The sequence below is a fragment of the Ciona intestinalis genome, chromosome 9 (genome assembly GCF_000224145.3).
Source record: "Ciona intestinalis chromosome 9, KH, whole genome shotgun sequence".
NCBI lineage: Eukaryota > Metazoa > Chordata > Ascidiacea > Phlebobranchia > Cionidae > Ciona > Ciona intestinalis.
The window spans coordinates 5041920-5067518 of record NC_020174.2 but is presented as its reverse complement, the minus strand read 5'-3'; the positions used below and the strand labels follow the sequence as shown (position 1 = coordinate 5067518).

General features: G+C 41.7%; 1 protein-coding gene and 1 long non-coding RNA gene across 2 annotated transcripts; one reads left to right on the top strand and one right to left on the bottom strand.

Moving 5' to 3' along the window:
• The first annotated feature begins 121 nt into the window (after nt 1–121).
• Nucleotides 122–20464, top strand: LOC113474535. The gene is made up of 2 exons (XR_003396201.1): nt 122–608; nt 20408–20464. It is a non-coding gene; the product is annotated as an uncharacterized LOC113474535 (long non-coding RNA).
• LOC100176438 (netrin receptor UNC5B-a) lies at nt 810–24991 on the bottom strand. Its single transcript, XM_026835957.1, has 15 exons — nt 24751–24991; nt 24435–24650; nt 9771–9911; nt 9182–9392; nt 8753–8889; nt 7809–7913; nt 7398–7577; nt 5742–5909; nt 4869–5030; nt 3779–3805; nt 2614–2796; nt 2159–2477; nt 1867–2046; nt 1367–1483; nt 810–1122 (listed from the first exon to the last, which is right to left on the bottom strand). Exons 2-13 carry the CDS (start codon nt 24508–24510, stop codon nt 2001–2003), a joined length of 1755 nt encoding a protein of 584 aa, XP_026691758.1. The 5' UTR covers nt 24511–24650; nt 24751–24991; the 3' UTR covers nt 810–1122; nt 1367–1483; nt 1867–2000.
• Between the last annotated feature and the right edge of the window lie 608 nt (nt 24992–25599).

The window sequence follows — 25599 nt, the reverse complement described above, 5'->3', positions numbered from 1 at the left end:
GAGTAGGTGGTTTTACCATAGTAGATATAGTAGAGTGAGGTGGAGATTGGACAACTTTTCATTCTATGTCCTGTTTGGTAGTAAACAAGGAGCATTCATAGAATTATAAAACCATTTCCTCGCGACTCCAATAGACCGTTATTAATTGTTTAAAACACGGATGTTTGGATATATTGTGCTAAATGTGTCCCATCTTACCCCAATATTATAGATTACATCTTGAACTTTTTATTACTGTAACGTAGCATTACACGCAACAACTTACCTACCCAAAATAAATAAATAAACAGTCCTTCCTTCCGCCCATTGGCTTTTAGCAACTAAATTACTGTTTTTCTCCGTCCCTCCATTTAGTTTTATACCTCGCCCCCACGCTTTTGGCTGATTACCTGCTAAAACGCCTTCTTCCCAGCGCGGCGTTTTTGCAACAGCGTTCAGTTAGACGAAGCAATGCTTACAGACCAGTGTATAAAACTAGATGAAGTTGTAGTTCTGTGCAAGGTTTGGGATTGTATTTGTGCATATTAGGAGGCTTTCAGTGGAGTTTTATTTATCTAGTAGGCTGTTGTATCGTTATATGCAAAAGTTGACGATGAAGAATTAAAAATGTAAGTTGGTTTTGTTTTTAAAGTTTGAAGCAACTGTTTTAAGGTTGATTTAGGTCGTACAATCATTAACGTGATCGGTTTTACATTACTTTCGACTGTCGTTATACCGCTAATTCCCTTATATTCGGTGTTTACAGGAAGCGATCTCTACGTTACTGTGTTTTAGTACATAATGAAAATTGATGTAAGAACACGGTATACTTATATTATGTTGTTTGTTTATTTGCCGATGCATAGAAAAAAGTAAAAGTTCGAACAGTAAAAGCACATGCGACTTTATATAACTGCACAAAAAAACAAAAGAACAAGACTGCATTCGTAGCAGCTTCAGTTTGGTCAGTAACGCATCCGGATACTGAATGTAAATAGCGCTGCTTCTTCCGTACTGTAACACTGAATTGCTTATAATATGGTCAAACCCTCCCCCGTATGTAAAGCATTCCATCCTGGGACCCCGACGTATTGAAAGTAAAAGCACAACAGCTCCGTTACGTGTGTTGGTACATTTCAGTATCTGTAAGTTAGAAAAGTATAAATTTTGTTAAGTGTTTTATAACCTCAAACTTATCCGTACTAAAGAACTATGGTGTTAATTATGTTTTGCAGGCGTAATATATACATAGGTAACAAGCTCTTTGGTAAACCTACTATAAAAAACTATAGAATTCGAAATTTGTGCATAACAGTCCACGCCTACTGTGCTGCTGTGCAACACGATAAAACACGCAATATCTGTACATATAGATACACACGCCTACCTTGTTGCGATTGCTCTTTCAGAATGCCGGTAAAGTTGGCATCCATTTCCCCGACAGCACTAGAGCTGGAAACGCTATAACCTGCGTCCGAGTATTCGCTACCTTCACGTTGAATATCTGTGAAAATATTACACTGAAGAATATTTGGCATGAATATAAGTAAAAGTTACTTAGTTGTGGTGAAGTAATGACAGTCGTTAACACAGTTATTCTGTTTCACATGCCACGTGCTTACGAGTTACGACGTATATGTTTGTGGGTGGTTGTTTTTTCGAGATTTTCTATTTTTTGTAATGTGTGGCTGACAGATTAGACATTCCATAAGGAACTACTGGGCTTTAGCAATTAAGTGTAACGTGTCTTGCCCCAAAACCCACACGCCCACAATAGTGACAGCGTCGAGCCTCGAACAAGTAAACTCAGGACTAGGGGCATGCGTGCTAACCACTGTGCTAAGGTGCCGGCCTATTTATTACGAACATATTATGTTGTAAACTTACCATTCGCATGGCCGTTGACCACACTATTTGCGTGAATGGATTCGCCTTCGAAACCAGAGTCGTATTCTGACGCGACGATCATTTTTCCATCGGCAAAAGTGACATGCTTGTGACTTAGCGAGCCAGACCGCCCACTAGTGACGGTTCCGTCGTAGCTTAATAAAGCCGTTGGGTGGTGCCCTGGAGTAAGAAAAGAGCATTGTTATTTTCTTATACGAAAATATTTTTTTTGTAACTGCTTTGTACATAAAACGTACTAAAAATTAAATATTAATTTCATAACAAAATTTACCCGTCGATGGTCCCGCATTTTTCTTTAGTTGGCGAATTTCCGTGAGATAGAGTCTTCGCTTGGTAAGCGTGTTTTCCTCGTTGCATGCTGCTACCGTGGTAGCACACACTGTGTTCGTCTCGTGAACAAAGTATTATGTGATAGTTCTTTTCGTCGTTGGAGTAACCGTACTTCTGATATTTATCCGATTCGCATTGTTTTGGTGTGCGACCACAAGGTTGGTAACTATGATCACGTAGAGAGGGATATTGTTGTTGGAACGCAAAAGGTGGCGCATCCCCTACCACCGGTGGCTTGGTCGGTATGATACAGAAATCGTCTAAAAACAAAAATATTTCGTCAGAAAACTCCAAAAAAACTAATAAAATCAAAACCGCACTCGCGTATGATGCAATTGCTTTAAATTTCTAAAAATCGATTACAATTATTTTTTGGTGTTAATGCAAATTGCTCACCGTGTATTCCGCCGTTACGCGGCGCTGTTGAGTAAGGTCCCATAGGGCGACCCCCAGTGTAAGAAGATGATCTGGATACGGTGGTTCGTTTCCTTTTCAAAATAACGAGAGTTGCTATGACGATCATTAGTAACAAACCAAGAGCAACAAACAAACAGCTGTACAGGATCAGGTTCTGATTTTCTGCAACACAAAAACAAAGTTATTATTTTTTTTAAATCGCAGCTTAAAATAATACTGCCGGAGTTATATAAAATTATAACACTGTTTTCTGTTGTTTAAGGGTGTTTACAATCAAGCTATGTTTTAGTTGTTTGTTGGGTTAAGACGACCATTATGATGGGTAAACAGGTTATGAGAAATAAAAACGCTTTCTGTTGTTTCGTGTTCGCATTGAAACCCTATACACGACGCCACTGACTCGTAACGAGCAGCGTATTCACCAGCTTTACCAACTAAGTGTGATAAATAACCCTTTAACGTTCCATGGTTACGAGGATTTGCTGTTATTGCTTTCTAAGCGATCCAAGAGCCCATCTCGCCTCACAGGTCGCGGGGGTAAAAGCGCGAAAGCCGGACGGTAAAGGAGAGAATGTTTTGACGCGCTTGCCCGAGCGCAACACAAGTAACATAACATAACACAACACCAACATGTCGGTCGAATATTTTCCCCCGTGCGACGTTCAACTAAACGATTAATATATTTGTGTGTTTTGGGTAATACGACGTTCTGCTTGGTTTTAGGGGCAAAGTAGTTAACCTATAATGCAACAACTCTAGTCATATGTAACAATCATCACTATGATATAACATGACAGATCTGCTTCCACTATACGCGTTGGTAAGCTATAGTACACGGTGAGGTTGGTATAGGAATTACTTCATAGATTAATCTTAGTAAATAGTGACGAACAGGCGACGTGTTTTACATACAACATAACTCAGTGGTTTACTAACTAAACCATACGTACACTCAATCTAAAGTTTTGTCTATTTGCTGATTTGCGGAATATCATAATTACCGGAAACTTAGATAGAACATAAATTCCCCGATACGGTTTATGACCACCCAAGAAGGTATAGCAGAATATACATTACAATATTACATAATATATTTGATAGTGCATCACTCTCAAAAGGCCTTAGAGTATCAATCTGTGCTTACCGGTTGATTCCGTCTGGCCTCGGATAGCTGTGTAGTAGTACGTCAGCAAAAACATCAAATGATCCACAACCACATCAAAGTGAAGGAACATGCAGAGAAAACAAAAGGCACAGTGTTAGCTGGTACGTAGAGAAGCTCAAATTAGATTGTGATTATACTCAATTTTTTGCAAACTGTTTGATATCGAGTGAGGTAGCGCGGATAAAATTTGTTCAAATCAAAGAGTGATTTGACACGAGATAGTAGTGTGTTGGTGTATATGTGGATATAATAACGCATAAAAAGTTTCTAGCTAACTCGTATGAAATGTAAACATTTATATGAACCCGTGTTCTTTTACTTTGATAGGATTAATGGCACTCAACGCCCCGCTGTGTTTCATGCTTGTATTATTATCGACGGAAAACTTCCGTAACCTTTGCTAAACGCCATTAATATGACAAACTGTTTAGGTTATCGTAATTGGCGTGTAATGGAGACAAGGACGCTGTAACCCGCGATCCAGCACTTACGCCGTTCGAGGTCTCCTGGCCTTGGCTTTATTTGTATTGACAGAAACAGTGTCCCAAGTGGCGTGGGCTTTGGTAGGAACGTGATTGTTTTACACTGGGAAGGATTTTCAGCAGCTGTTGCAAGCCAAAGGTTGTGTAAACGTATACTGCTAAACCTCTCGTTTGAGGTGGTGTGTGAAAACCTTGTCTTCGTGACTTGTGGGAATAGAGAACAAAACACCAAGTTTCCTCACCAAGTTTCCTCTGTGGGAATAGAGAACAAAACACCAAGTTTCCTACTTTGTGGCAAACAAGGACAAGAAGGGGTTGTGTAACGTTTGTTGTCGTATATGTGGTCAAGTGTGTTATAGATCGTGGTTTAGTTTCGGTTTGGGAACACTTGCGCTTAGTTTTATATTCGTGAGTTTGTCAGGACCGTGAATGCCCTCCGACAATATGTTGGATTAGTTTGAATTTTTGTATAACATGTAAGTCATATTATAATGTGAAAACTTCTAGTGTCAAAAAGATCTATTTCACAGTTATAATACATACACATGGTTGCAACAACATAAACATGTAATTTAATTCACACGTACCGGTGCAAAGGCCGTCCGTGCAGTTCTTAGTTTCAATATCGGCTCCCGGGCAAACTCGCCCGCTGTTTTGAGGGGTTGGTCGTGTACATGTTCGTCGTCGCCTGTGTAGACATTCAGGGCTACAAGTTGACCACATTGACCAGTCTGTCCAACGACCATCAACTGTGGGAAACAACTGGTTGAAACTTCTAACGGGGTTGATTACTACTGAGTAGTGTTTACACAAGAAACAAAATTTCAAGTTCGGGAAACCAGACTTGAACCTGTCTTTTGGGACACTTAAACACATATAGCATAAGAACAAAAGGGAAATGCTGTAGCTAAAGGAATCCAGACGCAATTTGGATTATAAAATCGAATAAGTCTCAACTTTTTGGACATCGGGTCGAAATGTAACTTAATCTTAGCTCAGTCCACTAAATTCACTTTTAAAACGTCGGGTCTTTTCATTCACGATCAAGTTATAATGGAAAATTAACATTAATCGATGCAAAGTTGATATGTAGTTGCCAACTCACTCGTCTTATCGATCGAAATAAATGTCTAAGTTTGTTTTTTGCTTATGAACGATTCATTTTTCGGTTTTAATTGAATAATTAAGTGACGCAAATTGGGGGCTAGCGGTTTTGTTTTACGAGGTTTTGTATTAGAGGTTTGTTCTGGCAGAACTTACTTTACGCTAAGCTTTTTTCTAATATATGAATGCAACTTTTTTTCCTCGTGTGGTAGGGCAATAACAGTCGTTAATTACATACATAGTTTCTTGTAAGCTGGCACAAGGTGTGCGACAGAACACCTGTGTTATAACGACTGTCGTTTTTTTTCGGTCGCACATTCTTTCATATTTTGCATAAGTGAAGAAACACAACCGACCTGGACATTGCTTGTGACACGTCATAGTCTGAGTTGTCTCTCCCGCACAATTAGCTCCCCCGTTTTGTGGAGCTGGGTTGTTACATCTTCGTATCCTCCTCTGAACACCGATGCCACACTTCTCTGTGCATCCAGTCCATGGGGACCAGTTGCTCCAACCTCCCTTAACTAGAAACAAGAAAACGGCTTAGATAAAATATTAAAAATCTTTCAACGGTACATCTGGCATGAAAAAAACCTATAGTATATTTCCGACGTTTCGTCTGCCATCTGGCAAGACAACAGGGAATGTGGCAGTCGATGGAAAATGTGTTGGGTTACATTTGCAACTATTTCAAGCTAGTGAAATGTAAACATTAGATTTTGTCCCATAAATGCGCTGCTTTATATAGGGCGAGTTGGAATTGACCTTTCTAAGCAGTTTAAACCACAAACCATAGTTTATTGAAACACGTTTGTAATACCCCTGTTGCAATTGCGTAATCGGCTTATGGGTAGTTGTTTATTTACAAAATGAAGAACTTCGTTTATAATCCGATGAAGTCGATGCATGCAGAGAAATACTGGGAAGTAGCGTCCTAATAATCTGACGACCTAAATTCGCGTTGCTAGGTAATATAGAATCATGTCTTTCTAAATTCAGGTTGTCACTGTTGTAAGTCGTGTCCCAATCCGACCTGTGCGGCTGAGAGTCTATTTGCTGACGTAAATCACCCCCGTTGCGTCATAATACTCGATTATGTGGGTATATACCCTTTACGTCATAGCGATCTAAAAGCGAGTTTTCCGAAACCGTCGGCAATTCGGCAGTGGGAATAAATACGTGGGAGAATATCAAGTTTCGTCGCCGCTTTGGTGCCCGAGCCAATTCACAGCAGCCTTGGTTTCTGTCCTGTTTATAATTGTCCTGTATTAACCTTATCTGGCTCGCCAGCTTATCCGGAATAACAGTGTTGCCGGTTTATTTATGGAAATCCACTTTTCTTTGTCTTTGAATCCCAGCACTACGTATACGATAAGCGTGTGAGGAATTTTCCCCGTGAACACTGCATAGCGAAAAATAAAATGGCAGCACTGCAAAGCACACCGCTATTCACTAGTTGCCAGAAACAGTCCTGCCGTGTTCTGTTTACCCAAGCCAGGCGCCGTTAAATAAACTCGCTAGTCTCTCGTGGCTTCGGGCGGCTCATGTTACACGGCGGGGAATGGGAAGCCTTTATTCCGGGGCCAGACGTTGAAGATTACCGAGGTAATAACAAGGCGCTCGTCTGCCCGATCGCCGGCTACGTAACCGGTAAACAATGGAACATACCGGGCAGATGTCTCTAAAGCAAATCAATCAAAACCATTTACAAGTTAAGTCAACTCAAACAAACTAAAGGGCCGATGTTGCCTTCAAGGCGAAACTGATATATATTGACGTAACTGAGTAGAATCCGTATATTGCCCCATGCTTACTTAATCGATGACCAAAAGCAATATTTGTTCCCTTTACACGACAATGGTCAATGAAACCGCCATATAGCAGATGCCCTTTATGATGAGAAAGTCGGGGTAAGATGAGACACGTTTTTTTAGTCCCCCCCCCCCACACCCCTACTACTTATATTCTACTCTACGTGGATGAGAAATTTAGACCAGAATTCGTCCGCTCACCTCCAACGGTCAATGTCGCTGTGTGGCTTCGTCGTTTCGAAGCAATGTTCTTTGCAACACACGTATAATTGCCCGAGTCTTCGACGTTCCTCGTTTGTATAATCAGATCTCCGTCCTCAGTGACCAAGAAATTCGAATTTTTCGATGACGTCAACGGTTGGTCGTTCTTTAACCACTCAACTGAAAAGAATAAGTTATTCAGTTAATGCTGGTTGAATTTCGCCGTTTTAGGGCCAAACACGCCAGTAAAACAATTGATTACCAAAAACTTTAAATAAAAACTTTTGTAAAAATTGTAAAAAAAAATAGTGTACCATACAATCTACGAAAACATATTCTGTGTCTTTGACTATATTCCTAAAATTCTCGTATTAACCTCAGCTTTACGTTTGTTATTTCCATGCAACTTACCAATAGGCTTGGGTTGTCCAGCTGGGGGTTTACATTGAAGTTTGTATTCGTCCCCGACTGCCACTCGGTCAGCCATCGGTTCTTGCTCAAAATTCCGTCGTAAAACTGCGGATCGTGGGTATCATGAATGTTGGTTTTACTTTTTAGTTTTTTCCAATTCACTTTGATTTTACCATTTTTTGTTTTAGTTTGATATAAACCGTAAAAGTAATGGGAAGGGCAGCGCTGTCTCAACAAACAAAAATCCTCTGAATATACTTTTACTTAAGTTGCGTAACCTATTTGGAAAGCTACAACTAATATCAAACGGAAACCGTAAATAATAAGGATCGAACGACCAAGACGTAAGCTGTTGCCCAGTAACAAGGTATTGTTAATAAAGACAGCAATGCTCCATGTTAGCCAGTCAGATACCATGTTTTGGCGTTTAATTGAAATTTTGAAAGGGTCGAGTTTTATCGTTCTTACGTTGCCGAAACGCTTATTACGTATTTGTGAGAATTCAAACAAGCTTTCCGTGAAAGGTTCTGGGAACCGCAGTGTGGACGTGTTAGTTTGGATGTTAAATTTATGGCGACCTCATAACGACACACCGTATTGATTTATATTACGTCGTCTCGATTTTCGTGATCAATTTTCTCTTTGTGTGGAATCGGTTACAAATAAAGGCATTACGCAACCACAGTAAATACATAGAACTTATAGATGGATCAAAAACCTTTATTGTAACATTTTAAAAAGTATTCTTCTTTTTTTGATACATGAACTTACATTTTATAGTAAAAGTAAATATTTGCTAACGGTATCCATCTTGCCCCAAAGTACTTAAGACCAAGTTTTTAGATTTGGTTCTTTAGATTTTCGTGTGTTTAGTTTTGTCATATATAGGGTACCGCCCAGGTAATCGATTTAGTTTTTTATAAAACAACTTTGTTTAAACTTACATGCAAGTTTAACCAACGCCCGCCTACTTTTGACTTCCCCCGCCCCACTCCACGCAACGCATTGACACCAATATGTGTAAGGGGCAAAGAACGAATCGAGTGTGTTCCTCGTAACCTCGATCGAAATAGTTGTGATTCTGCGAAAAAATGGTTTTTATTTGAAAATGAGATAAAATACTCTCTGTGGCAAAATAAATGATAAAACACACCACTTTAAATTAAAGACAAAAATCAAACCCGTTTAATTTTCCGCGTAACAGATTTCATGTTTATCGTTTTGTTAAATTTGAAATAACTTAAAACATCTAGGTAGGGCAATGATCCGAGTCCTATACAGTAGCTATTAAATATATATTTTTCTTAACGAATGAACTTTCACCTATAGTCAGCAGCATTTAACTGACCGATGGAATATAAATCTTCACTTACGTTTTACCCGTTTCTGGGTCTTCGGTTTGACTTGTGCGTGAGGTAGGACTGCTCAACCACCTGTTGTTGCATTTAATAAGAGCTTCGTTCGCTGACGTCACTTGGCACGTGATCCTAGCTGGTGTGGACCTTACCACGTATTGATCGGTCGGTTCGACAAGAAACAGCGGTAACGTCGGCTCGTATTCGTCAACCATGGTTGGGGCGTGTTCTGTAAAAGAGAAAGTTTTATATTTTGTAGTTGAAGGAAATATGGAACGAAATAAATTGACCTAAACTTTCGGCGAGATACAGCCATTAAAAAGTAGTCTATATTGGTCTAAAGTATCGTGTTAGTACATATACTGATAGTCGTATATCTGTCCTTGAGCAGGACACTTTACAGGTCCAATCCAATGGTCATTAATATGTATAGTAGCATCCTGGGTGTTGGGGTATTGGGTCCACCTAACTTTAAATATCATGACCCCTTGCGTGACTTGCTGCACCTCACCCCGGTAAAATAAAATACAGCATGTACGTTAAGCCGCTGTAACGTTGGCAGCTTAACGAAAAATATATAAAACGAAATTAATATTCGTTATTTCACCTCTTTCTGTTGTTAATGTAACCGAAGCGGGATTTCGTTCAACCACCGTCTGCTCCGACTCCTTTAAACTTTGTTGAGCTGCGCTAGTTTGTAAGTTCGGCTCCGAAATGTCTTTTAACAGACCCCTAATTTCCAAGTCGTCTGTGGAAAAAAACATAAGTTTAGATATTCAGTTAAACCTTGAGGCTATAGATGAGCTCCGTGTGGCTACACATCGAAGTAAAGTCAAAAAAGTCGGAATTCATGTTTAAGTACAGAAAAACTTTTGGGATCGTGTAGACATCGCTTCCCCTATTTGGTAAAATAACGACCCCGTGCCTAATTTTGTCTTTCTTGTTGGAAGCTGTGCCTTCTCGATGTAATTAACGCGTGCCCTAACTGAGTCAAGAATCGCTAGCACGCAGACATAAGCCAGTTAGTCGACTCCACGAAATCGGGAATTTGTTGACCGTGTAACCAACAACTATAAACGGGACTTGCAGGGTTGTGGCCTCGGGTTCTCTAATTGGTTCCTGGCATCAGTTTTATCTCTAGAACTTAGCCGCGCGGAACGTAGAACGTTAAAGTCTGGAAAAGCTCCCAAGATTGCGCTTTTATAAACAAACTACATAGTTGGGGTTGTTGCCTCTTTCTACATAGCTTAGTGTTACTCATATACAGATACGAAACGCTATCTGTATATGAGCAATACTCCAGGCAACCGCACATTTCAACTGTTTATCGTGGTACGCTATCCCAACGAAGCCTGTCAGTCGCGCAGTGATCCGAAATCTTAACCCACGTTATCCTGCCCTACATCCTTTATATAAAGGATTCCCAGCACCGCCAACTTTTTCCCAGTATTCCCACACCGTCATGTGTATCGACACCTAAACACGTCGCATGACCGACAACTCGCGACGCCAAATTGTCGCGCGCATAACATCGCCTGTTTGTTTTCGGCAACAAGAGATATTCAAGTCCTCGTCGTGTTTGCCTCCCTCGCTATCTCCGAGGTATATGTGCGTAATTAACGAGACAAATTACGATCTCCGGTAAACACTTAACGAATATTAGCTCCTGATCGTCGCAACACACTACCTAGGCAAACGCGCAAAGCTCATTCGTTGGCGTGTTGCTTAAACCTCCGGTCCATTCCGATAAATTAAGCAATAGTAATTTGATACACAACAATAGCGACGCTTGTTTTAGTACTCGTATAATAGTTTGGTAAAACTTCTCTTCTAATAAATGCTGGTCCAATTATCTTTGGATTAGGATTCTTAACCCTGCCATGCCTGTATATGTAAACTTCACTGTAGCACCTGACATACCTGCACAGAGTGCACACGGCTACGATCTCAAGTGAGCATGCGTCCTATTTTCAAACAACCTTTGTATGGAGTTAAGTAAAACGACAGTGTTGCTTTCTTTCGTTCATAATGCGGCATGGGAAATCTCTCCAAATCGCTGATTTACAGAGGATACAGGAACCGCCGGAGCCTAGCCCCAAGGCACAGCTAATCCCTTAATTATAATCCGTGTATTTTTCCATTAAAGTCGACCATTACTGGACATGCGCGCGGTCCACGTTTAAAGCATTGGTAGCTTCTGTTTCAAAAATGGCGACGAGCCTGGGATCACAGCAAATCACAGGTTACTATGTAATAATCTCATTTGACGGGCGCAGGTCTTGCTGGGGGCGAGTCGCAGGGATTGTCGACGGCGCCGAGGCAACCGCGATCTAAAGATGCGGAGATTTAATCGGATCCGAACGAGAACGTCCGCTCAGCGACTGGCCGACGCCAGGCTAGAGTTAATCAGCAGAGCGCCGATAAACAATCGTTCACCAGCCGAAGATAAACAGACACAGGATTTTGAAACTTTGTCGTCAGCTCGCCTTTTGTAATGACAACACGGAGGGCACGGCGCCTCGGCTACACCTTCGCTTTTTTAAAATCGTAGCGATCTTTAAACTTTCACACAAATCGCATTTCGTCTCACGTGATCGCTGCATCGCTTGCAATGTTGCCGAAACACACGAACAAGGATACATTTTAGTAAACGACGATTTAGGCGAGCCCTTTCTCCCAGAATGTGCGATCTACCGAAATCTATCTCGCAACTGACAGCAAAGGTCGCTTGCTGATTGATTGTTTATTTAAATAGACGGAAAGAATGCACGAAAGGTTAAGGTACATTGACCGCCAAAAACAGATACTGTTTAAATACAAGACTGCTTTTAAATACACAACATGCGTTGACGGAGAAATGCTTAATTATCTATAATTACAATTTTAAAAAGATCTACCCGTAAAAAATTATTAAAATATCAAACATCGCTACTTCTTTACCATCTATGTATTATTTTAATCTGTCTAGTAGTTTTCCACCACAACGTAACTGTATTTATGACCAGAGTTCATAATCCGGTAAACCTTCGGCTCGCCCTGGCACCGTATATCGCCAAATAAGTTCTGTGTAACTTACAACCTTCGCTCATGTAATCCCACGCAGACTGACAACTGAGTATTGGTAACTCCAGCGCCCAGCGACCGAAAAAGGGGCGCATATCTCTAATTATCCATTGACAATAGACTGGCTGATTCCCAGATATAATAGCGTCCGTGGCTCGTTACCGCTGGCCATTACACGGTCGCTATTTGTCTGCCAAACCGCAGCTTAATGCCGGAGAAATTGCGGTTACTTCTCATATTTAGGCGACGGTGTATATGCCTCGTATATAATACGCGGCGCCGTTGATATTTATTCCGCCATCGGAGGGTTGAATTATTGATAATAAACGGTTGTTTGATCTCCGGCGGCGCTGTAACGATTTAAACATTGTAACGCTAAGGAGACGGATTCTAAAATTACTCTTTAAGTGCCCCCGTTAAACTAACTCGGATAAACATTATCTGTCGTTGTTTGCCTTCACTTTGTTAATGTGTCTTTTTTGTCTGCATTTCTATATGTATGAGACTCCATAGCTATTTAAACTGTTTCGTGAGCTCTTATCTGTTGCCGTTTAGTATTAGCTCTTGCCTTTAATTTCGTCTGAAATCGGTTGCTCCAACTCGATAACTTGTCTATCAGCGAAATAACGTCGCATCCGCACACTCGCACTGGACAATTCCTATGCAGAGCAACACGCGCGCACGCATATCCGGGCTGTTTACTTCTTCAGACGAGCGCGGTTGAAAGTTAATCCGAGGCTATCTTCGTGTTTGTGAGCAGCAGACAAGGCGTAAGTACTCGCAGAATAAAGAAACCTACCAGAGCGAAGACAAGCGGCACCGCACTCAAAACACAGGGTCTGAGGGCCCAGTCTGCCCGACGCCGACGGTCGATCGCTCTGCCCCCCTGTTCCACGGGAGCAGTGTGACCTTGGGTTCAAACCCCACCGGAGTCAATAATTAACGACAATTTCCATTCCATGCTTGACAGAAGCCGCTAATTGGGTAACATGTATGCACGAGCATTTTAGGGGATCCGGTCTGGCGTGCTTACAGCCAGCAGCAAATAAAGCCTCCATCACATCTCCTGCCTCATGACTTCCGCCTCAACGCTGATAAAACTACTCGCCTCCGTTAGATAAACCGCGGCGCCTTTGCAAATATTTGCATCTATCTTAACGCCGCTGATCGCACTCATGTAATTAAAGGCTTGGTATACCCGGATAAACAACGATATCGGGTTAATCCTGCTAATTTCGGCCTTTCAATATCAGCAGCCGAAGCGCCTTAGTTTCGCTTAATTTCGCAATTTAAGCGACATCATTCTATATCAAGGCCTTTCATCTGGCTTAGAGCGCAGCATTATAACTTCGCTCTTTGTTCTGGCCATTATTGTGCCACTTAAGTGGACAAGGCAAGGCCAGTGTAGGCAATCTCCCTGGAGTATGTCAGGAACGTATGCGGAATAAAAGCGCCCCCTGTCCACTGTCGAACCGGCGGAAATTTCAAAGCGGCTTCCGTCGTCCCACTGCAGCGTCTATGTTTATGGAAGCACATACTTCATACCAACTATATTTATAAAAGCTTTCCAATTAAGTTTGTTGTCCGAATATTGGTCAAGGGGAATCAAAGTTCCAAAAACACGAATTCTCGAAGGACGTTATAACATTAACCAATTACAATGTTCCTCGCATTGCAGGAAATCGGTCGCTTAATGTCTGGTCAATAAATGTCGACCCTTGTAATAACACGACCACCAGGAATCAAAATCCATCGCCGACAAACGCTCTCCACAAATCCCTCTAGATAACTCGATACGCAAAGCCATATCTCATAGTTAAGGCAACCAGTGTAATCAATACCCTGTCATTACCAAGAAGCACGCAGAGCCGACAACGGACCACCTATAGCCACCATAGGAGCAATTATCCGGCGTAATGTCATGAGAATAAATATTATAGTTTTGTCGGTCGGTCGCGTGAGCACAGTAAGCCGGGGTAGCCGAGGGATAAGAACAGTGGGGCGGAAAATTTCATTTCGAGTCCGAAACGAGACCCATTTTAGCTTTTGTTGGTAATATTCCTTGACGTATATTGAAAACGTTTAGAATGAAACGGTTCATTTGCTTAATGCCATAAATATCAGCAAGCTTTATGCTGCTGGCTATATAGCTCGACATAACATTTATTCTCCGTGGCGTTTATGTCAAACACTTCCCTGTACCCGCCACCTAGCGACCGTGGCACGGGCACCCCGCCACTAATAGAGGCCTACAGCTATCGCGGCGTCATCTGCTCATTGTTACGTCACTATCGCCCCATCTCGACGTCTCTTGCATGTCGCGCGCCTTCAATTAGAGCAACGAACAAATAAACACAAATTGCGGGATGATGGTAGACATGAAACACCAGCAGACGAGTTTAACCTCCTCCTGCACCTATTCGTGTACGGGGAAAAATATGCGAGGCAAAAATAGGATGGCGAAAAATACGCAACCCAAAAAATATAATATCTTTGAAGGAATGGACACTTCACAATATGCTTATATCAAAAGCGAATTTCCCCAATATTTACCGACTTGACCAATTAATTCCAAACTTTGTGGTAACTTGTTAAGCCATACTCCCTACTAAATTTAAATAGTGCTATATACGGAGCATTCTTTATAATTTAAGACCCAATCTACTGCTTTAATAAATTACAAATGAAATTCAATAATTCAAATTACGTGCCCAATTTGTCACGTTTGGTACCATCAATCCACAAACAAAAGAAAAAATCGGATTTGTGTCAGTTTATATAACGAGCGACGTAACCGGCGTTTATATGCGGACGCATTGTTACTTGTTTGAACGTTTAGTGGATCTATTGACACAATTCCTAAACAAACAGCTTATTATCACCCCGGTTGGCGCCAACGTTTCGGTCGCTGTTTAACGGCGGCACCAGTCATAGTGAGCCAGGATAGCCGGTCATGTAAATCTCAATCCGTGACGAATCGAAATCTAAACACCGGACATCATGTCACGTGAGTAATGATTGACAGATGGAGAATCCCAGTTCAACCAAGCCAGTTCACCAGCGAACATATTTAGTAAAACGTGAACGGTCAATTTTCTGGCCTCAAGCTGCATAGGGAAAAACACAAAGCGATAAAATGTTCTCGGATTAGTAGCAAGGTGTAAACAGATTCTACCACGGCCAATAAAAGGTGTTGACAAGGCGAAGTAGTTGGGAAGGGTGAACCTCGCATTTTGTTTGTACAGTGAGGGTACGAGATGCAACGCATACACATAAGCGTGCTGCTTCTGTTTATGGGCATCTATAGGTTGGACAAGTACTGGTTTCGATGATAAAACAACCCTTAAGTGCCATAAATAGTAGTACCGCAGAGGATTTCTGGGGCGTTCAGAATCCTCATGTCTACTTCAAAACCGATCCTTCTTGTTTAACCCGATGTATTGGTTTCTTGAGAATCTCAAGCAACCACGTTATTATAATAGAACGATGGTATATAATTTATTACCATTTCACATATTTTGATATGGTTATACTCTTCGCATGAGCGTTGCACAAAAGCAGCCTGGGTGTTGGGGTAAAGGGCCAAATCTTTCCAGGTCCTCGACAAGGACCTCACCCACATCGAATATATATTTTGATAAATTTGTCTTTTCTATTTTTACATCGCTTTAAGTTCGTTCTATAGCCAAGTTGCATTAATATTTCAACCTATTTACCAGCGACCAAGGGACTGAAGCCGGCGACGCGACAACGAAAATTTGAATGTATATATGTTTACGTTACTATCTCCGCTACAAACTAGCTGCGAATTTTGCGGTCCAGGATTAGATCGTAGCTTGGTGCCACCCCTCACCGTACATACATGAGAAGGTCACATGTTGGGTTTAAAATACATTTCCTGAGATTCAACCTTACTGGTTTGAGTATTACGCGATATATAATATAGTCTTCGCAAACTAGAATACGCAATCCTTTTGTTATATTTTGTAATAAACGTCGCTTTGCTGCTAATTACTTTCTTTTCGCTGATTTAATTGATCTGATAGTCGTTACCGTAACGATAAGTAAACATTTATGTTATTTTGGTTGTGTTACATGCGACCATATATACGCTATGAAGAAAGTTAAACAAAGCATCCAATTCTTCCCTCATCTCTTGGCTAATTTAGATTGCTAAAAAGCCACAGTAATCTTCCTAATGTATTGATATATATCTTGACTGGTGTGTCAAACTTTGCCAACAAAAAGCTTTCTGTCCTCGAGTAGCGCCACTAATTTATCGATATAGCTCTGCAGCTGGCTGTTATCTTAAACTTAAATTATCCTGGAGTCCGTTCAGGTATCAGAGACGGCAACAAACAAGTCTACATTATACCGAGCCTTGCGGTTATATATGGTTGTATAGTGCAGCCTTGGTAGTCGCTATAATTGGTTAAAAGAGCCCAACTGGCGTCGTAAATGACGGAACCGTCGTAAGGAAATACACATCCCACAAACAGGCCTGCTCCACAGCCCTAAAAGCCAATTGCTTCCTATGAAGAATTCTGGCGCTCTGGGCGGGAAGTTACATAATTGTTTACCACAAGATACAATAAACAGGCCTTCGTATTCGAATAGTGATAGAGAAATATTGATCAGCTTAGACGCCAGTATATGGACAATTTGCTCAACAAGGCAACGGTATCGTGTGTGTTTTGAATAGAGGCCACATTACTTTCATTTTCCTGTTATAACGATTGTACCATAGAAGATTTTCGTGACAAAACGGTCTTCTTGTTGCCTTGGATAAAAACGTATTGTCGTGTTTCGGTGACGTCGGCTACCTTCTTACTCGCGTTTGATGGCAATTGGCTGTCGCGGTTTGTGTGACTGGTGCCGCCGTATTTCAGGCGTCTATATAACTGCCTTACCCGATCTAAATGGAGCAATATAAAAGCGCTCCGAGTTTTGCGGCCATGGAGCGACCTGGACATGAAATCGGAATCCACCGTGTGGGCGGTAGTGGTTTATGGGTCGTACCTTGAGCTAAAGTGCGTATTTGGGAGTAAGTTTGTAGTGCTTTTAATTTAAAGTTGATTTCAATTCGGACTTATACCCCAATGGTGTATCCCGGTGTTAGAAGTGTTACCGTCACAGTAACTTTATTGTTTCCAGATGCCACCGCATTTTCCGGTGATCCGTTTCCAGCCTACAATGCTGTATCCTATTTCTGACTGCATGAAACAAGGCCCAAATCTTTCTATATACAAAATAATTAAAACTGTTTCGCGCAAGCGCGGTCTACATATATACTCAGCACAAGCGGGAAGACATTTGAACGCAATATGCCCAACCAATGTGTTTATAGCGCGACAGAAACCCTGTGAAAGTAATTCTAACATAACTCATTCAAACGGATAACATATTGCAATCCCCAATAACACACGGTCATTAGCTGTCACTCATCGTACAGATAAGCTTAAACGTCTATACATAATTCGAACATATCTATAACTGAAATATCTTGGTGTAATCGGTCGCTTATCCCGTGTGACAATTTTCCAATCTCCCAACAAACGCATGCGAAAATCCTATAAGAGCGTTTCAATCCATGCTCAGTTTAATTGGCCTCGCCCAGTGAGTTCAGATTATCCGTTTGATGTCATAGAACCGCATGGAACAATAATCGTTATAGAATCGCCGCAGTAAAACTGCGTGGTCGTTCGTTTTTGGAGGGTATACTTGTCTTGTGTATTGTGGCGAAATTCCGGCGGTTTCTCGATCTGTATTTTAAGTACGCTTTACCTTGGTTTAACCCGCGTATGTCGAACCGCGTTTACCACTCACGTAGCTATTAATGCGTCCCGTGTGACTCGTATCAGCACAACCGCGAATCGTAGCTCTATTGTACAAGGCTGTGTTTAGCATCGGTGTAATTGTAAGTTGGGATTGCGCAAATGCCTGGAGGAAAACGACAAAAACCAGTTGTTGAACAACATTATAAAACAATGAACCATCCTATATTTTCGGTTTAAAGTAATAAAGTCCATATTTAAAAGAACGCGACTCTAAATATTGGTATTTACTGTAGTATTAGCTATTAGCTAAGTTGGTCCGAATTCTGGTTTCTCGATACGCTTCAGTGAGGTTCCTTGCACTTACACTTGTCAGAACGTCAACAGCTTTACTTGTTTTCGCTTTTCGTGAGCTATGCGGAGTATAGAGATTATACCTCGAACTCAAAACCAAACTGTTGCCAATATAGAGAGCAAAATGGTTCGTTTTGACGAAAACGCTTTAAATCGCATTTGTAGAGTCTAATATATCATAACATACCTTCGTTTTAAAAATATGATTAGAAAATAACCAAATATACTTAAAGCAGTCTGTCAGTCGTAAATGAGTATAATTCTGTCCTTATACAAGTTTTCAAAAACGCGACATTTTTTCTGGAATTATAATTACGAGTCACCGTAGCTGTCGTAGTGCTTGGGAACTTACCCAGACCCCTGACCCCTATATCGACCCTTGCCGAGTAATGGACCGATAAGTATTTCGACGCCCACGGTGGTCTCGTTCCCATCGACTTTGCGAACGAAATATTGTTAGTTTTCCACGCTATGCTATGCGGTATGGGCTCCAGGCTACAGGGAAACAAACTATATGGTGGTGCTTAACCAATCCGCCTTATATGTGGTAGGGTGAGGGTAAATGGGACACCTTTTCATTCTAGTGTTCCATTTGGTAATAAACAAAGAATTATAAAACTGTACCCTCCCGACCCCCATTGACCATTGTTAGTTGTTTAAAACGCGTTCAAGATATTTGGATATTATGTGCTAAGTTTGTTCCATCTCACACAGTACTATACGTTTGGTTCATAAAAACTTTGTCGACCACCAAGTTTATAACGGGCACGTTGTTCTTGCGTTAGTGAAATTACAGGGACTGTTTGTTCCATACACAGCTTACCGGTTGCAATTAAAGACTCTCTATGGTTAAAATATTCGTCGAACCGAAGAAATGCGCTTAACCCTCAAATTACTCTGAACGCAGCTGCGTTAAAGCCGACAGGCGAAACAACAAATCAACATGTCGCTGGCTGTACCCGAATAGATCCAGCGGAGAAGTAACAGGAGCTGGGAGTAGAAGGGGATCAATCGACCTGGGAGAGGATAATCCACACACGTAATAGGGGAGCTATGCAAGAAAACACTTTAACGAGTAAAATGAAAATTGCCGCTTTCATTTTTCTCCATAAACTGATTTACGTAAAACAATTCCTTATCGGTTTGTAGTTTTAGGCCAGAAGATTTTTTGGCGACGGAGTAAGATGTATGCTCACCCCGCATTGCAGCCTGGATTAGTCGTTTTAAGTAAAAACAGAGGCTTATAAATGTTTGCGTAATCCTGAGCGACAACCCGAACCTCCGTGTTATTTTTGTTCGTTTTGCATCGTTTGCTGGAAGCGATATGTGGGCTCTGGTGGTTGGCCAGTCTCATGTACTTAACATCACAAATGGGCGATTGTTATAGATAAGGCCTTACAGCAGCGCTTCTGCCTCTATGGCAGCGTGACGGCCCACCCCATTGCCTCTCGCTTCTGTATGTCTCCCAGACGCCCCCGCTCCGTCTTAATCCACACCGGCCCGAAACTGATACGGTAAAAGTGCAGACCGGCGACTTCTTTGGTCCCAGGGTCCCGGGGCCGCCACGGTAAAGCACATAAGTACTTGTCGGACGTATCGGTTATGCGAAAGCAAACGCGAGAGCCGGGCCCGGAATAGGAATATTTTTCACGCAAACTTTATCTTTCCGTGACGACGAGGCAATGGGCTATAATGAGCACGGTTTTGCCCATAATTAGGCTTGTAGGCCACCTATACAGCATAACCTAAACCGCGCCGAACAAAGGATGCTGTCAACGACGAGAACTCGTTTTCAGAAACTCGTGTTGTTTCTTATATATCGCTTTGCAAAGTGCTAACCGCAGTCGTTATACCAAGTGCACGCCAGTTGCTTGACATTTGTACTTCAGTTTCGTTTTCAACCCGTGCAAGTTTCTGTTGTGATAATCAGTAACACACACCCCAATGCCCTTTTTTTGCTATAATAGCTTAATCTGTATGGGAACACCTTATTTAAATATATATAGGTTTCATTTTAAGTGATTAGAATCTCAAATTTGGATTTGTATTCCAGGTTTAACACACCTACGTACACTACTGGGTACCAAACCAAAGTCAGTAAAATATACAATGATTCGCGTTCTGTTTAAATGTTGGGTGCAACCAAACTACATTACCAGCAGTTGGTGTGTTGAAGTATTTACCTACAAACATAATTCTTGACCAAAGGAAACCGATTGGTTGCTGGCAGGTAACTGAACCTCTTTGCTTGTGCGCTTGAAATGCTTCCAACTGTTATTGGATGCTTTATATCCGAGTACCAGCACGCCAAAAAATGGCAAACACTCACAATAAAACAAGCACTAGAGTACGCATTGTGGCGTGGCGCTTGCAAATGTAATTTAATCGAAACGCTAAAGAAGTTCTGACCGCATTCCGTTGCTATTACTCTGCGCGGCTCTTTTGTTTTTCGGAATGTTTGACTTTACCTTGGTTGACAGTTCTTTTGACTTTAGTTATGTATCATCAAAGCTGTGTCAACTTTTCCGAGTCACTGAACACGAACTTAATTACACGTAAAGATTACCGCAGTTAATAGATTAGGGGGGTGGTCGATTAGTGCCCAAGTTTCTACCTCGTTGAAAGCTAACCCCATCTCAAAAATACTCGACCTAAAGGCGCTGACCCGAAAGGACTCAAGCAGCCTAGCCCTTGAGCCAAATTGTACCAGGCTGTTTTAACAACAGGAGTTATGCGGGAACCGATGACAGATCTCAAGAGTTTTGTACAGTTGCCGTTTCAAAATTTGGATTCAAGCATCTAAACCTGCACGGCCAATTTCATTACTACCTTTTTACTTTTTACAGGGCGTTGTTAACTTGGGCTGCAAAGCTAATTGCACCGCGTGTGTGTCGCCTCTTTGTCAATACGCTTTCAAGGTGCATTCTCTGCGTCGTTAAGTCCCGAAACAAAACTAGTTAAGATTCCTCAGTTTGTAAAAACACGGCCACAACTGGTAATGGGAGGTTTGGAAGCTTATCAACCGGTTATGTGACGTCACTGTCAAAATTCGACGGAGCGTGACGGCGTAATCCAGTTTATTAGTTGCTCGGGGAGCGGTAAAACAAGCGGAATTAGATCCGTGCAGATTAACATGGGTAGCCGGGGTTAAGAAAACGCACTCCGCGAAATTGTACACGGAGCCATGGACTCATTACTCAGACTGCTGCCTGTCATGCTTTGCTGTAATAGCTGGATAATTGGGGGCCTGAAAACGCACCAATTTATGGATGCTTGCTTCTGCTGTGTGATCGTTATCTCGCATATTTTGCTTTTAAGTCAAAGTTTTTGAGTCCGGAGCGTTCGCCTTGCTACCAATTTGAGAGAATTTATCGAATTTCGGTTAGTTTTATGTGCCATTGCCCACGAAACAATAATAAATAGCCACGAAATTAAAATGGAACTTTTGTTACCGATCCGCAATTACCTTCATCGGCCATTCTTGTTTACCGGACGTTACTTGACCTTGTTTAAACTAAGGCGGCTACCGAGCATTAGGTCTGTCCGGGTAACCAACATTTAGACCTAAACAATCCCTGGCGCCGAAAAGGTGGCTATCTCGACCCAGTTAGTTCCGTGCCGGCTCGACGTTGTCGGAACGACCTTATCTCGTCTATTTAGCCGACCGGGTTAAGCACCCGGAAAACAAGGATGGTTATCACAATGCCAGTTCTAATAAGTGCTGTGTTAGTTTTGCGGCGACTTAGTTGTATTTCGCCCAGCGTTCCCTGTTTATGTATAATGTTCTCTCGCGGTCTTGTACAGTTTGATCTCACCAGATTCCCAAGCGACCACGGAGCCTTAACTCGCACGACCCTCGCCCGGGGACGCAATTTGGCGGAAAACTTTTTCGGCGAAGGTAGAGTCAAATTATTCAATTTAGCCCGCTTTAGCTGTTTTCGTGTCCGGGCGTCTATGTACTGTCTGCCGAGTAAGAGATGCTCTTTTGAACAGATAGTCCGTAGAAATAACATCAAACGAAAAATTGAGCCATATAATACTGCGGTTCGTGGTGATTTCATTGGGATTGCCTAAGGGTGGGTTTGGATTCTATTTGACCAAAAAGTATCTCCAGAGAATGCATGGTGCCAGTCTGGCATCACATAATAAATCGAATCAGGAGCTTTTCTATTTGGGATGATTTAATTTTGGATAGGAATACGTGTTTGTCATGTGCCTCTGTGGTCCAAGATATGGTGTCGTTCAGGGTTCGAACCTGGCTGTCAGCAATCGATCAAAATTGTACAGACGTCTCTGGTACGACCGACAGAGCATCTAATTTAATTTCACCATCATTTAAGTGCCACTTTTCCCGAATGCTGGCATTCTCCGCGCCACTGGGAAAAGGCGAAACCGATACGTCTGTACATTCTAATATTTAATCACTTTGTACTGGTTTTCATATACTGAACTCCCTAGGCCGTTTGATCGAGTTACTAAAACTTAATTTGCCAAAGTATTTTCTTATGTCCTGCGTTTTTCTCGCACCCTCCTACATTAATAATGCAGTTACTAGTGGCGTCTCCGTCGTGCGAATTAATTATACCCAGTCGTGATAGCGGTGTCGGCAGGAACAAGGGTTGTCCAGGTTCCAGGGGTCACGGCGTCTACCGGGCCCCCCTTTCAGCGCTGGCTGTCGCTGTCGACGGGATCATTGGAAATATGATACACCTTAAATTTGACTTTGATTCAGATATTTAAGGGATTTTCTTTGCTCCCTGTATAATGTTACAGCCAACCCTCCTTATAAATATGCGGCGCTTTCGTTCCAACCAAAATGGCCAAAGGCTGGTGTTCAGATAAATATTTAGATCCCAATTACCGCAACGACTAATGGACGAACACGCGCTATCGTTGTCATACGTGTAATGGATTTCACGCCTATACTACGTTACGATTAGTTCTAGGGAAAATGAGACAAGTGCTACTAATCGGACTTCAAAACGTTTGCTGGTAAACAACCTTCCCACAACGTTACAGACACACACGTTCTTTGCTTAACAGATCAGTTCCGTGTAAGCTTTCGTCAAAACTTAAAATGTCAAAGCGATTATGAAAGCAAAAATACCTTGCCACAACAGACATCGGGAGGTTAAGTAAGAAGCTTTTAAAATGACGCAGTTTGAGAGTAAATTCCGAAACTTTGGTGCTGTCAATATTGGCATATAATCGCCTGCATTTTTACGTGTCCGGTGTCTTGTGACAAAATCGCCTTGCAGCCACATAAACATAATAGGTCTACAATATTTGACACACATAAGCGTAATAGGTATTAAAGCGTTTTTACGATTTCTGTTTTGTAAGCGAATGTCCCAGTTCGTGCTTTGAGCACACTTGGTCAATAACTCGCTAGTTGTTTAGCTGGTTTTGGTTACGAATGTATCGTCGCATAATCAAAGGAAAATCGCAACACTTTACGCCTATCAATTGTAATGCCAACGAATTTAAACCCACAGATTCACAACAACTAAAATTAAGCAAGAGTCCAAACAACTCCGCTGAGACAAACATAAGCGGGGAAGTGAATTTAATTAACGGCTTTACGGACAGATTAATACTGAGTATAGTTTCGTTAAGTAGGAAACCGTAGGCTAATACTAACAATTTGATAAGTTAATTAAGACTGTGAAACATCGGCCAATGGAATAGATTATGTTGTATAAAGACCAACGAAAGACTATTTTCACAAAGTGTACGTTTCAGTACAAAACAAAACTTATGCAAATGGTTTGTACTGGGCATTTAAAAGAGAGTAAAAATCAGGCCTGTTTTTACAGCGAGCTTACTTGTGTTTTGTGTACACAACTGTTACCTTGTAACTTAAGCAGCGTAACTAATTATACAGAAAACAATAATGCTTCAACACAGGCATAGTAAGTTCCAAGTATGCAGCTACATTAATAAAAATATGGGGAATATGTCTCATTAGATTTGGTTGAGGTTTGATAATCGTGATGTTTCTTACGATAATGGGGTAAAAGGCACGTTTGCAAACAATTAACTGTCACACATTTCAAAAATCAAATAGCATATCTTCTTACCTTTAAAGTTTTCCGGAAGAGACTCTCCAAGAGATTTGGCAAACAACAGAACCAGTACAAATAGAGGACCGGGCATTTTGCGTCGATCTCGCCTCACTGTAAACACTAGATTGCGGCAGCGCTTGTCTATCAAACCCGATCTCGTCGCTGCTCTCCTACGCGTGAAACTGTCGCCTCTGAACTGATTGACACACGAGAAACGGCGCCGTGGTTCGTCTGCAGAAAGAAGCGAAATATTATCTCGCTAGATACAGTCGCGCTAGCGATTTTCGCAACACGAAGCTTGTTTGTGCATGCTGTTTGCTCTCATACCGACCTGGCCCCGTTGACTGACGGTAAACACTGTACCGAACACTACTTATCAGTCGTCCTTCGCCGCTTGACAGATAATTTATCCCTTGTTTACTTTCGGATACAGCGAAAGTTTCCGTAAGCGTCTGTTCTTGCTTGTACTACTGGTTTGTTTTGCCTGAACCAGTTCGCTATACTGTTGCAATCAAGCTTCCTTGTTGGGTGCTTAAATTCACACGCTCGTTCGTCCACGTTCCCGACAGGATCTCGCACCAATGCGCCGCTGCTTTGTTGACCGTTTATGACGTAGTAAGAGAAAGATAACAAAGCCAAGGGTCGACCCGCGCGAAGGTTTTCCCGGAGTCTCCTTCCTGCGATAAAAATTCGCGTTAGAGTGGTGTAATTGCTGTCGGTGCGGTAATTACACATCAAAGGGAACGAGTGCAAATAGGCCACTCGTTAAACAAACAGCGATGGTCGCCGTCGCATTTCCCTGCCAATTATTTTGCAATAAACTATGAATATCAACGATTACCGTGGTGAGACGTGCTCGGTCGCCTGTCAAACGAAGGCTATTAATTCAACCCTGAATGAGCCGTAAGATCATCATTTTCTATGAGATGTAAGAACGCCAGTGCAGAAGCCCCCTGTTTTGCGAGAACTATGTTTGACCGGGTGACTGCTTTATCGCAGTTAATCGTTAACGTTACAGTAGCAGAACTCATAATAGCGGAATAATGAGCTTCTATGTAAAGCCACGTGAACATGGTTAGGATTAGGGTTTATGAACGATGATTAATTAACGAAAGTTGAACCGCATTCATGCTAATAGTTGATTTAAATAAGTCGGCAACAAACAAGCGTCACGTACACA